The sequence below is a fragment of the Pan paniscus genome, chromosome 2, assembly GCF_029289425.2.
Source record: "Pan paniscus chromosome 2, NHGRI_mPanPan1-v2.0_pri, whole genome shotgun sequence".
Classification (NCBI taxonomy): Eukaryota; Metazoa; Chordata; class Mammalia; order Primates; family Hominidae; genus Pan; species Pan paniscus.
Window position 1 is genome coordinate 123,588,767 of NC_085926.1, and position 14,566 is coordinate 123,603,332.

The 14,566-nt window shown below is 44.0% G+C and overlaps 1 protein-coding gene across 1 annotated transcript in view; it reads right to left on the reverse strand.

Moving 5' to 3' along the window:
• Positions 1-7,493, reverse strand: part of OSBPL11 (oxysterol binding protein like 11) — a 69,762-nt gene extending 62,269 nt beyond the window's left edge. Inside the window, exons 1-2 of the mRNA XM_063602553.1 lie at positions 7,178-7,493; positions 6,615-6,804 (exon numbers count right to left, since the gene is read on the reverse strand). Of these exons, the coding sequence (XP_063458623.1) occupies positions 6,615-6,778 (164 nt within the window). The 5' untranslated portion in view covers positions 6,779-6,804; positions 7,178-7,493. The remainder of the gene's footprint in view (positions 1-6,614; positions 6,805-7,177) is intronic.
• Positions 7,494-14,566: the final 7,073 nt, after the last annotated feature.

Sequence of the window (14,566 nt, forward strand, 5' to 3'; positions counted from 1 at the left end):
CCTAGCCAACATGGTAAAACCCTATCTCTACTAAAAATACAAAAATTAGCTGGGCGTGGTGGTGCATGCCTGTAGTCCCAGCTACTTGGGAGGCTGAGGCAGGAGAATTGCTTGAAACTGGGAGGCGGAGGTTTCACTGAGCCAAGATCCTGCCACTGTACTCCAGGCTGGGCGTCAGAGTAAGACCCTGTCTCAAAAAAAAAAAAAAAAAAAAAGAGAAGTTCAGTGCTACTGATAAAGTAAGATATGACAAAGACTGAGAAGACTCATTAGACTTAAAACCCAGAGATAACAGTTTAATGGAATGATGAGGGCAGTCAGCTGGAAGTAACATCAGAGGTTGACAATAATGTCAAGAGGTTCTCCAGCTTGTAGACAATAGAGCTATGGGATTTCTCAGGCTCCACAGTCATATGAGCCAATTCCTCATAATCTCTCTCTCTCTATATCTACCTATTGGTTCTATTTTCCTGGAAAAGCCAAATAGCGATACCTTAAGGTATTTAATTACAGGCAGGAATCCAAGTTGTAGTCAGTAAATATGAGGTACCAGGCAAGTCACATGTCAAAATCCATACTTTCAACTAGGCAAAAAGTATCCTCCCAAAAGGCTTAGCACTTTGGTCCATTCTCTGGATAAGAAATAGCATGAAGCGGGGAGTGGCTTGCTTAGCTGAGGAAAAGGCTAATGACATTAAGAGATATTCCTTGCAACAGCTAGTGTGTAGCCTGGGATATAATGTTTATTTGTTGAATGAATTAAGCAATGGGAAGAAAGAAACAGAATTTTTCTATGAAGCCATGAGGCAATTCTCAGTAACCTGCCCACCTCCTCCCCAAAAAATTCAACTCGCAGACTGTATACTCAAAATCACAAACAAAATAAAGTCTAACTGTATTTTAATCTATGACAAAAAGTATAAAGTCAAGAGAGGGGTCCTCCCTCCTGCCAAGAGTCTTAAAAATGTTAGCACTCTTTGGCCCTAGAATTTCGCTTTTAGGTATCCCATCTATGACAAATGATTAGAAATGTAGACAAAGCCAGGTGCGGTGGCTCACGCCTGTAATCCCAGTACTTTAAGAGGCCTAGGCAGGCAGATCACCTGAGGTCAGGAGTTCGAAATCAGCCTGGCCAACATGGTGGAACCCCGTCTCTACCAAAAATATAAGAATTAGCCGGGTGGCACCTGCCTGTACCCAGCTACTCGGGAGACTGAGGCACAAGAATCACTTGAACCCAGGAGGCAGAGGTTGTGGTGAGCCAAGATTGCACCATTGTGCTCTAGCCTGGGCAACAAGAGCGAAACTCCATCTCAAAAAAAAAAAAACAAAAAACAGAAAAGATATGTAGTGCAAAAATGTAAGGAAACTAAGAAATCACAGCACATTATTAATAAACCAACTCTTGCTCCTCAAGACTTGGTATATTTTTAACTAGATTTTGGAATAATATTTTATAGTTTCCAGTTACATGCCTACAATCATCTTTCTCTTGTTTTTACCAGCATCTATAGCAGATTTCAGATACAGAAAACAAAAACTAGAGTGTAGAAATATGTATCAATGTTCCTTTAACCCCTGCAGAGGAAAAAAAAAAAAAGCAGACATTTATGACTTTTTCTTCAAATCAACTCAGAAGAAGAGGTAAAACCTCTAAGACCATGAACATTCATTTATATTTAGGCCAATCTCATTTTCCCATCCGCGAACAGGCACTTTTCCTTACAATAGTATTGACAGTGGAAGAAACCACAAAATTATTGTGGTCTGACCACAAAAATTATTTCTATACTACACATTTGCAGACTTTTACACATTTACTGAAAAGTATAACTGTTTGCTAATGAGGAAAATAGATTTATCTGTTAATATGATTAGCCAGTGAGGAGCTCAAAATTTTTAAAAAAAGCAGGCCATCAAACACCCTGGTTTGTCTTTCAGTTCCTCTTTTGAATAGTTCTCTTCTGCCCATTTTAATAAGCAGGTGGCATATTTGCAGATTTGTGAATTTCTCTACAAGCTGACATGAAGAATACAAAAATAATGAAAACATGCATATTTTATAAAGTGTGAATATTCACTATGAAAAAGGAAGGAAAGACCCAGAACTGGGAAATCTATCTTCTCTATAAATGGTAAAGAAAGCTCACATTGTATGAATATAAATTACTCTGGAAACAAGAAAATACAAGGCTAATCTAATAAATTAAGTTCTTAAGTTTAATTTTTCAAAAGGGCCAGGCACGGTGGCTCACGCCTGTAATCCTAGTACTTCAGGAGGCCGAAGTGGGCGGATCACTTGAGGTCAGGAGTTTGAGACCAGCCTGGCCAACATGGTGAAACCTCATCTCTACTAAAAATACAAAAATCAGCCGGGTGTGGTGGCAAGTGCCTGTGGTCCCAGCTACTTGGGAAGCTGAGGCAGGAGAATCGCTTGGACTTGAACCTGGGAGGCAGAGGTTGCAGTGAGCTAAGATCTGCCACCGCACTCCAGCCTGCACAAGAGGACCAGACTCTGTCTCAAAAAAAATTTTTTTTTTTTCAAAAGGTCATCATGAGATTGTTTTGTAAATGCCACTGACACCCTTCCTTTTCCTGATTATTTTGATGATCCTCCTAAAATAAGCCTTAGAATTCATTCTTTCGTTGTTTTGGGTGTGCACATTAATTTGGCATTAATAAAAGAGTGCTTCAGACATAGTAGAGACTCAAAAATATTTGCTACGTAAGTTAGAACATGAGTAAACCATAAAACCAACCATGTACCAAACTAGTTATTATCAATAATTATTCATTCCTTTTAGAGAGTTTATCTACTTTTAATACCTCTATGTAAATATCTATCTAGAAATAAAAGTTCTCCCACTTACTAGCTATGTAACCTTAGCTACATGCAATATATAACTTCATGTACTATATTGCCTAAGTCTATATTGTCATTTAGACTTAGGTTTTCTTCAACTGCAAAATAGGAATAATAATGCTGTATCTTTCCTCCAGAGTTGTGAGGATTAAATGTGATAACAGATGTGAAAACATTCTGGATAATGTAAAGACAATTATCTACATTTCCAATACCCCATATCTCTGAGGACTGGCTAGATAAGACACTTAAACATTCTGGCAACTTTAGCTGGACATACCTAAAACCAGATACATAATTTGACTCCCCAAGTCTGTTTTCCCCTCTAGTCTTTACAATCTTGAGTCTATTATATTAACTGCCTAGGCATTTTCTGGCATAAATCCCAATAATCCCCACCTGCTGGTATTCTCACACCCTTGTGTGGGACTTGTTTCTGAAGAACAGTGAAAAGTGATGTGAATTCACCTCAGTGCTTAGGTTACAAAAGACTGTTAACTTCTCTCCAGGTAGCACTCTCTAGTCCTCTTACCTCCTCATTCTCAAGAAACAAGCTGCCAAGTTGTAAGATGCTCTGTGAAGAAGCCCATGTGGCCAGTGACCAAAGGAGGTCTCTGGCCATCAGTTCATGAGGAACTGAGTTTTTTGTCCAATGGGCCAAAAGGAACTGAATTGCACCAAGAGTCTCATGAATCAGCTAGGAAATGAATCCTTCCCAGTTCAGTCTTAAGAAAGACTCAGAGCCAGAAGACCCAGCTAAGCTGCACTGAGATTCCTGACCCAAAGACACTATGAAATAATAAATGTTGCTGTTTTAATATATTAAATTTGGGGGTAATTTGTAATGCAGTAGTAGATACACTATCTCACACTGTATTTCAAAATAAATTCCAGATAGATTAAAAAGTTAAATATGAGCCTGGGCAACATCGCAAGATCCTGCCTCTAGAAAAAAATTTTAAAATTAGCTGGGCATGGTGGTGTACACCTGTAGTCCCAGCTATTCCAGAAGCTGAATAGGAGGATCACTTGAGCCTAGCAGTTCAAGGCTGCAATGAGCTATGATGGAGACACCACACTCAACCCTGGGAGACAGAGAGAGATCTTGTCTCAAAAAAAAAAAGTTAAATTGTAAAACTACCAAATTATTTTAAAACTTCATGAAAACAACTATTTATTTACTTAACTATTTTTGAGACAGGGTCTTGCTCTGTCACCCAGGCTTGAGTGCAGTGGCACAATCACAGCTCACTGGAGCCTAGAACTCCAGCAATCCTTCCACCTCAGCCTCCTGAGTAGGCATGCCACCATGCCTGGCTAATTTTTTAATTTTTTGTAGAGATGGGGTCTCTCTATGTTGCCCAGGCTAGTCTCAAACTGCTGGGCTCAAGTGATGCTCCCACCTCAGCGCCCCAAAGTGCTAAGGATCAACACTTTGGGTGAGCTACAGTGCCAGCCAAAACCAAGTACTTATAAAAGTTACTTTTTATAATTAGAAATGGATGGAAAAGAGGAATAAGAGGTCTGACTTAAAAGTTTTCTGTGTGTCAAAAAAATGAAATTAAAATCTGAGGACTAGTGAAATATTTGCAGAAAGTATAGCAAAGAATTTATACAAAATTAAAATATATTGCATGTCATCACATGTTTACTAAATAAAGAACTAATATAAATTTCTCTGGAATTATAGTCAAGAAATCAGTAAAAGATAGCATTTCCAGAGAAGGAAACAGAGTGGCTGGGAAAGTATGTAAGGGAAATGTTTCATTGTATATACTCATCCCTTTACCTATTGAAAAGAAGAAAAATCAACAAAATATTTTTAAAGGAATATTGGTATTTAATGTTGACATTTTAATAAGAGATATCAAGCATATTAAAAAGAAAAATATTAAGACCTAACAGGAAATGTATAAAAAACACATATGTAGATGTTTCACAAAAGAAAAAAAAGATCATAAAGAAAAATGAACTAAAAATGCATCAGAAACCTAAACATAAGCACTAAAACAAAACTCCTAGACAAACACATAAGTGTAAATCTTTGTCATCTTAAACTTCACAATGTTTTTTTAGATGTGACACAAAACTATAACAAGAGAAGAAAAAACTCATTAGACTTCATGAAAATTAAAAACCATTGTGCTGCAAACAATATCATCAAGAAAGTTGTAAACCAAAAATAACATTCGAAGGCACCTCACAACCAACTTAATAGACTCCCGGCTCTCTCCAGACCCAAATGTGAATGCCAGGGCCGCGGCGGCGCCCCACCCACAGCCCCATAGCGGGTCAGGACGAAGCGCCACCGACAGGGGACCCGCGGCCCCTGCCACAGGTCACACACACACACAAAAACCATGCTGATTCCAAAAGCGGGCCTAGACCTCTCAAACTAACCGAATATATCTTCTTATCCTACAGTCATTTACCAACAAAAAGTTATCTTCTGGCCAGGCGCGGTGGCTCAAGCCTGTAATCCCGGCACTTTGGGAAGCAGAGGAGGGCTGATCACTTGAGGTCAGGAGTTCGAGACCAGCCTGGCCAACATGGTGAAACCCCATCTCTACTAAAAATACAAAAATTAGCCAGGTGTGGTGGCGCACGCCTGTAATCCCAGCTACTCGGGAGGCTGAGACACGAGAATCGCTTGAACCCAGGAGGTGGAGGTGGTAGTGAGCCGAGATCGTGCCACCACACTCCAGCCTGGGTGACAGAGCCAGACTCTGCCTCAAAAAAAAAAAAAAATTATAATCTTCTATACTTCACTTCTGTATGTTAATATAGTCATGCATATTTCATACATATGAATATTATTCATGATAAATGTATATCCCTCACAAAATCTTGGCTTTAATCCCTTCCAAGTTTCACAAAAATTTCACAAGCACAAATAAGCACAAAGGCTAAAAAGGACTACAGTTAGGCACATAGGAGTCAATCAAAACTTAAGAATTCATCCCTTTAGTTCCAATACGATGGGATGTGCTGGTTTGTTTCATTCATTCTTAAGGTTCTGGATAGTTCTTTCTCCCTACACTTCATATATGAAAAAACAAAAACAAAAAACTTGTTGCCTCTCCAGGGCTCTCCTCCTGTTCCTTAAGTTGTTCATTCATATTAGTGAAAATTAACAAATATAGACTTTCTCATCAACACAGAGAGCATTGAAGTGGCCTGAGCAACGCAAACTGAACATCTCCAGGCTCAGGTTTAGTTTATCAGAGGCATTAGGATCTCTACCTTTGTCCTTGTATTCCAATTATTTATGTACATTCCCCTTTCCAAGTCACAAATACCTTCAGGGCAAGAATCTTTTCTGATTCTGGACAAGCTCTGGACAAGTAAGTTTTGAGCACCAGTATTTGCTAGCCTCTCGAGAAAGCTGAGTTAAACAGTTCCTGCCCTCGCAGTCTATCAGAGAAAGCTGGCTTGTAAATAAATTGCAACACAGGCAAAAGCAGAAGTGAGTACAGAATTAAATCTGAGGAAGCATTAACTCTCTGACTGTAGAGGAAGTTCAGGGATACATTTCTGTGTTCCTCAAAAGGCCTTCCATAAATACCTGTTGAATGAACAAATGAATGGATTAAATCTTTTAGGCGAGGTCCCAGATCCAAACGAGATGTATCAGTAGCTTCTGGAAGCCAGTGAAAACACTTTTATCTTTCAACAATTGCGGGATGCAGCCTCCAGGGCATATTCACCCCTACCTCCACCTCAGGAAATAATTTTGGAGAAAGGACCATACCTGTACTGCCAGCCTTTTGCACTGCCACCGCGGCTGCTGCTGCTGCTACTGATGCCACCTCCACAGCTGCTGTTCTTGTTCGGGGTCACCGCTGTGGCCAGGCCCTCCAGCTTTCCTTCGCTCTCCGAGACTTTCATTGTGGACACTGGTTCACACCCCTGCATCTTAACGCCAAAGTCCACTTGCCCTTCTTGAGCGGGAGAGAACAATTCTGTAGTTCTGTAGGTGATTTTTTTTTTAAAGATTTGATCTGAATATGATACCGGTTGCTAAATCACACGGCGGCTGGGGCGGGACTGTCAAATGGTCCAGAAAAGGAAGATACACATTCCCACCGAAGTTAAACTTTTAAGAGGGCAGGGGAAGCAACGAGGACAGATATCCTTCACATGTATCTCTCTCCTTTCCGGCAAAAGCAAGGAGGAAAAAGCATCCGGCGAGAAGACTTAAGTGACATACTCAAAAGAGGAGTGTGGGGAGGTCGCAGATTCTGTAGCCAAGACGGCTGGGAAAAGGACGGAGCGCCAGGGACAGGGGACCCGCGGCCTAACCTCGGGGCTGACCTGCCGCGCTCCCTCGTCTCCTCCGCAGGTCCTCAGGCAGTGGGTCCAGTCAAGCCCGCTCGGCAGTTCCCGCCGCAGCCCCCGAGATACAGCCTGGGCCGGCGCGCGCAGCCGGGGAGGAGGGTCGGGGAATGAGGCCGCCGGGGGCGGGACGCCGGCTCCCGGGGCCGCCTCTCCCAGGGCCAGAGGCGAGCCACTCGGGACAACTTCCTCTTATGCCCCTGGCCCGGGCCCTCGACTGGGTTCCCAGGAGCTGGTGAGTCTCTCGCGCTATCTCCAGACCCAAGCGCGAATGCCAGGGCCGCGGCCGCCGCCCCACCCACAGCCCCACAGCCCCACAGCGGGTCAGCCACCCCCCGCCCCCCGCTCCCTTCCCGCCTTCCCTTCCGGAGTAGCGTGAGCTCACTTCCCTCACAGCCGAAGCGTCTGGCGCCATCTTGGGTCAGGGCGGCCGGTCCCTGAAGGAGGCGGAGGCTCTGGGAGCTGGTAGCTGGGCGACTGGCTGATGGGCGAGGGAGGGCGAGGGAGGGCGAGGGAGGGCGAGGGAGGGCGAGGGAGGGCGAGGGAGGGCGCCGCAACGGAACGAGGAACCCGGACAGTGAAGGAGGAAGAAACAAAGGAGCCAGCAGCACTAGAGAGTTCCCTTCTGGTGTGTGAGGGCCCGCCTTCCTAACCACGTCCTAGCCTTCCATTTGAGGGGCTGTTCCAGGCATTTTAGGAAGAAAGCTTACAAAAATAAGAAAGTACAAGAACGAAGCAAACATCTGTACGTTTTAGTTACTTGGGGTGGGGTGGGGGGGCAAGCATGACATTGGAGTAAAGCCAATCATTATTATAAATTAAAAAGAAGCTGTCATGGAAATTAGAGATCTCAGAACAGAGCTAGGTACTCTTCCAGACCCCAGACAAATCTTTCACCTTGTTTAGGCCTTGGTTTTGGATTTGTAAAACGAGAGTGCATGGGTAGATTTCTAAAGTCTCTCCTAATTGTTAATTTTAGTTTATAATAACATGACTTGAGGCCGGGCACGGTGGCTCACGCCTGTAATCCCAGCACTTGGGAGGCCGAGGTGGGCGGATCACTTGAGGTCAGGAGTTCGAGACCAGCCTGGCCAACATGGTGAAACCCCTTCTCAACTAAAAATACAAAAATTAACCGGGCATGGTGGTGCGTGCCTGTAATCCCAGCTACTTGAGAGGCTGAGACAGAAGAATCACTTGAGCCTGGGAGGCGGAGGTTGCAGTGAGCCTGAGGAAAGAGAGAGACCCTCTCATATTGTTTTATACTCAGTACCTGTTTTAAGAAAAAAAGAAAAAAACAGCAAGGAAGTAAAACCAAAGACAGGCAGCCCAGCACCAGGCCCGAAACCAGGCCTGGGCCTGCCTGGCCTAAACTCAGTAGTTAAAAATCAACTCATAACTTAGAAACCGATGTTATTCATAGATTCCAGACATTGTGCAGCAGAACACTGTGAAACTCCCTGCCCTGTTCTGTTTCTCTCTGACCACCGGTACATGCAGCCCCTGTCATGTACCGCTTGTTTGCTCAAATCAATCACGACCCTTTCATGTGAAATCTTTAGTGTCATGAGCCCTTAAAAGGGACAGAAATTGTGCACTTGGGGAGCTCAGGTTTTGAGGCAGTAGCTTGCTGATGCTCCCAGCTGGATAAAGCCCTTCCTTCTACAACTCGGTGTCTGAGAGGTTTTGTCTGCGGCTCATCCTACTAAAAGCTGAGATTGCGCCACTGCGCTCCAGCCTGGACAACAAGAGCAAGACTCAGTCTCAACGAAAGAAAGAAAAAACAAAAAAACAAAAACCGGCCAGGCATGGTGGCTCACGCCTGTAATCCCAGCACTTTGGGAGGCTGAGGTGGGCGGATCATGAGGTTAGGAGATCGAGACCATCCTGCCTAACACGGTGAAACCCCATCTCTACTAAAAATACAAAAAATTAGCCGGGTGTGGTGGCAGGTGCCTGTAGTCCCAGTTACTCGGGAGGCTGAGGCAGGAGAATGGCATGAACCTGGGAGGTGGAGCTTGCAGTGAGCCGAGATTATGCCACTGCACTCCAGCCTAGGCAACAGAGCGAGACTCTGTCTCAAAAATAAATAAATAAATAAATAAACCTACCGTACAACCCAGCAATCCCACTACTGAGTATCTATCCAAAGGGAAAGAAATCAACATATCAAAAGGGTACCTGCTCTCACGTGCTTACTGGAACACTATCACAATAGCATAAATATGGAACCAGCCTGTGTCCATTAACAGATGAATGGGTAAAGAATTTGTGGTATGTAGGCCAGGCACGGTGGTTCACGCCTGTAATCCCAGCACTTTGGGTGGCTGAGGCTGGTGGATCACCTGAGGTCAGGAGTTCGAGACCAGCCTGGCCAACAGGGCGAAACCCCATCTCTATTAAAAATACAAAAATTAGCTGGGCATGGTGGTGCACACCTGTAATCCCAGCTACTCTGGAGGCTGAGGCGGGAGAATTGCTTGAACCTGGGAGGCGGAGGTTGCAGTAAGCTGAGATCATACCACTCCAGCCTGGGCAAGAGAGTGAGACTCCATCTCAAAAAAAAAAAAAAAACAAAGACAAATAATGGAAAGCCAGGTGTGGTCATGCACACCTGTAGTCCCAGCTACTTGGGAAGCTGAGATGGGGGGAATCACTTATGCCCAGGAGTTTGAGGGTAGCCTGGGCAACATAGAAGACCTGTCTCTTTAAATAAATACATAAATAAATATAAAAGTGGAAAAAAGCTTGTGGGAAAAAAATATAAAAAACATGATTCTAAGTGAAAGATGCAAGACGCAAAAATGTCACATACTGTATGCTTCCATTTATGTGAAATGTCCAGAATAGGCAAATCCATCGAGATAGAAAGTAGATGAGTGGTTGCTAGGGATAGGAGAAAGGAGGAATGGGAAATGACTGCTAATGAGTATGGGGTTTTCTGGGGGTGGGGGTAATAAAAATGTTCTAAAATTAGATAATAGTGATGGTTGTACAATCTTGTAAGTATATGAAAACTCACTTGATTGTATACTTTAAATGGGTGAATTTATGGTGGATGAATTATATTGCAATAATGCTATTTTTTAAAAAACAAATTCTCTAGCTGCCACATGGAGAATTAATTTTAGTGGGAGAAAAAGAGGAAGCGGGGTGACTAGGTAGGAGGATATTATAGGGAATAAGGGCAGAGATCATAGCGGCTTGGACTAGAGTGGTGGCAGTGGGGATAGAGAGAAGTAAATGGATCCAAGCTGTGTCTGGGATGGGGCTACAGTACTGCAAATGGACTGGATTTGCAATAGTGAAACTACCTTAGCAAAATTATAACTAAGGAAATTATGACAGTGAAAGGAATCAGACCTGACTCCATCTTGCTTCTAGCCTTTAAGCTGTCCTTGTTCATTCCTGGACACAGGCCAAACTAACTTTAGGAAGGAATTCAGTTCATGGTTTTACTCTGAAACAAAATTGATAATCGCCCTTTCCCGAAAAGACCCCTCTTTTAGCCTGGGGACCAGTCTGCCTTTGCAGGACTAACAAATTAGCTATAAGATTAGAAATTACTGGCCGGGTGTGGTGGCTCACTTCTGTAATCCCAGCACTTTGGGAGGCTGAGGCGGGCGGGTCACCTGAGGTCGGGAGTTCGAGACCAGCCTGACCAACATAGTGAAACCCTGTCTCTACTAAAAATACAAAATTATCCAGGTGTGGTGGCTCATGCCTGTAATCCCAGCTACTCGGGAGGCTGAAGCAGCAGAATCGCTTGGACCCGGGAGAGGCCAAGGAGGGCGGATCATTTGAGCTCAGGAGTTTGAGACCACACTGGGCAACTGGCAAAACTCGTCTCTAGTAAAAAAACAAAAATGAGCTGAGTGTGGTGGCACATGCCTACAGTCCCAGCTACTTGGGAGGCTGAGGTGGGAGGACTGCTTGAGCCCAGGAGGTTGAGGCTGCAGTGAACTGAGATCACACCAGTGTATTTCCGTCTGGATGACAGAACAAGACTCTGTCTCAAAAAAAAAAAAAAAATACCGTCTAGAGTACTGAGGTTTGAGTGTCAGCACATTCGGTGTAAGAAACTCAGCAAGATAAACTAAATTATTATCAGAAGGTTATAATGCTTGTGGAGTCATGCCCATGGGAGTTGGTAGGATAGATGTTTTGTTTTGCTTTGTTTTAAAGCCAAAACTTTTTATCAAAAATGTTTTACAATAGGATCTGAGTTTGACTGTTACATTCAGCATCCAAAGAGAGAGGAGGACATACTGTTTGAATAAGGAAGATAAAGAAATGTACTTTTTTGAAAGCCATCAAAGAAGGATGTGTACTTCATCTCTGTGCCTTCCCTACCAGTCTAGCTGGGTAAGAGATGAGGGTGCCCTGCCCATGGAGAGAAGCTGCGTATGCATAGTGGTCAAGATCATGGTCTCTTCTATCAGACTGACACGCGGATTCCACTCCCTGTGACCTTAGGCAAGTTACCTAACCTCTTTGTGCCTGTTTCATCACCTATAAAATAGGAGTAACTGTGTTATTCCCCAAATTTCTACAATGAAGGCCTAACTTCTATGCAATGGTATTTGGAGATAGGGCCTTTGGGAGACACTTATGTTTTGATGAGGTCCTAATGATTGGATTAGTGCCCTTGTAAGAAGAGACACCAGAAAGCTAGCATGTACCATGCCCCAGCCCTCACCACCCCTGCCACGTGAGGGCACTTGGAGAAGACAGCTACCTGCAACCTAGGAAAAGAGCCGCCATCAGAAACTGACCATGCTGGTATCTTGACCTTGGACTATCAGCCGCCAGAACTGTGAAAAAATAAATTGCTGTTGTTTAAGCCACCCAGTCTATGGTATTTTGCTATGGCAGCCAAGCCAGTCTCTCTCTTTGAGGGGTTGTCAGCATTAAATGAAATGACTCATGTCATTTAAAGCACTTAGACTCTGGTCTGACGCAGGATGAGCTAAGTGTTCAGCAACTGTTAGCCATTGTTTAGAAGGGTAGGGCTACCTGCTAAGTAAAATGAATGTTGGTGTTTGGTGAGGGCACCCTTCTGCTAGGGACATCTCTGAAGACACATCAAACAACATATTTCTGAAGACATTCAACATATTTCTGTGGGAGAATGCCAGCTTTGTCTCCCAAATGCAATGGAGTTTTCAAGTTAGAAATTCTAATCAAAAGAGACCCATCAGAGTATGTACGATAAATGTAGAATTCTAAGAACATTACCTGAAATCACCCAGTTTGTGGGTGTCAGTGTGAAAATGTAGATACCTAAGGCCATCTCTGCTTCAGTGTCATCTCCTCCTAGAGACCTTCCCTGACCACTCTATACAGAGTAGCAGTTCCTACCCATTAGACTCTATCCCTTTACTGTGCTTTAGTTTTCTTCATAGCACTTGACATTTTTTTTTTTTTTTTTTTTCTGAGAGGGAGTCTCCTCTGTTGCCCAGGCTGGAGTGTGATGGCATGATCTTGCCTTACTGCAACCTCTGCCTCCTGGGTTCAAGCCATTCTCCTGCCTCAGCCTCCCAAGTAGCTGGGATTACAGGCACCCGCCACCATGCCCAGCTAATTTTTGTATTTTTAGTAGAGGCGAGGTTTTGCCATGCTGGCCAGGCTGGTCTCGAACTCCTGACCTCAGGTGATCCACCCGCCTTGGCTTCCCAAAGGGCTGGGATTACAGGCCTGAGCCACTGCGCCTGGCCAACATTATATGCTTTGTTATGCATTGTCTGTCTCCTTACTAGAATGTAAGCTCTGTGAAGAAAGACTTGATTCTTTTTTTTCCCCACTACAGTGTCCCCAATACTTGACCATTGCTTGACACATTTGTTGAATGAGTGGATGAATTTATTACAGTGGTTAAGAACATGAACTTTGGCACAAGCCTTCAAATCCTGGCTCTGCCACTTAGTGCATATGATCCTGGGGAGGTTACTTGCCTTGGTAAGCCTCAGTTTTTTCATCTGTAAAATGGAAAAATAGGATGAAATAAACATGTAGAAGGCCAGGCATGATGGCTCACACCTGTAATCCCAGCACTTTGGGAGGCCAAGGCAGGTAATTGTTTGAGCCTAGAAATTCAAGATCAGACTTGACAACATGGTGAAACCCCATCTCTACAAAATAATACAAAAATTATGGGGCCAGGAGTGGCGGCTCACACCTGTAATCCCAGCACTTTGAGAGGCCGAGAAGGGAGGATCACTTGAAGTCAGGAGTTTGAGACCAGCCTGGCCAACATGGTGAAACTCCATCTCTACTACAAATACAAAAACTAGCCGGGCATGGTGGTATGCACCTGTAGTCCCAGCTACTCGGGAGGCTGAGGCATGAGAATTGCTTCAACCCAGGAGAAGGAGGTTGCAGTGAGCTGAGATCGCACCACTGCACTCCAGCCTGGGTGACAGAGCGAAACTCCATCTAAAAAAAAAAAAAAAAAAAATTAGCTGGGTGAGGTGGCATGTGCCTGTAGTCCCAGCTACTAGGTAAGCTGAGGAGGGAGGATTGCTTGAGTCAGAGGTTGCAGTGAGCCAAGACTGTGCCATTGCACTTTAGCTAACCTGGGTGACAGAGCGAGACCCTGTCTCAAAAAAAAAAAAAAAAAAAAAAAAAGAGTGCCTGATGTCTAGTGCACTAGAACAAATGCTGCCTGTTTTTATTTTCTCTCTCTAACCCTGACATGCAAGAAAGGGAAGTATGATTAGTTTCCTTGAAGCACAAGAACCCGCAGCTGGAATGAATGGGAGGATAGGCCACAGAGAAACTCGGGGCAGGGTAGCAGGGAGCAGGGGTGCGGGAAACAGTGCTAATCCCATGAGAGGAGGTCAACACAGGGAGGAATGCAGCCAGGAAAAAAGTTCCCACTGAGAATAAGGTTGTGAACCCACAATTTCTTAAAAAAAGAAAACGAGACCAGGCGTTGCGGTTCACACCTGTAATCCCAGCACTTTGGGAGGCCAAGGTGGGTGGATCACCTGAGGTCCAGAGTTCGAGACCAGCCTGACGAACATGGGGAAACCCCGTCTCTACTAAAAATACAAAATTAGCCAGGCGTGGTGGCGCATGCCTGTAATCCCAGCCACTCAGGAGGCTGGGGCAGAAGAATCGCTTGAACCCAGGAGGCGGAGGTTGCAGTGAGCCAAGATTGCACCACTGCATTAGGCAGCCTGGGCAACAAGAGCAAAACTCCGTCTCAAAAAAAAAAAAAAAAAAAAAAGAGAGAGAGAAAAGAAAGAAAAGGAAGAAAGACATTCTGAGAAGACAAAGTGTTCACATTGGTAATAGGTTTTACTACTTTGCTGAAACAAAGTTTCAATTAATCAAGAGATCCTCTACCTCCCACCACACTCGCCT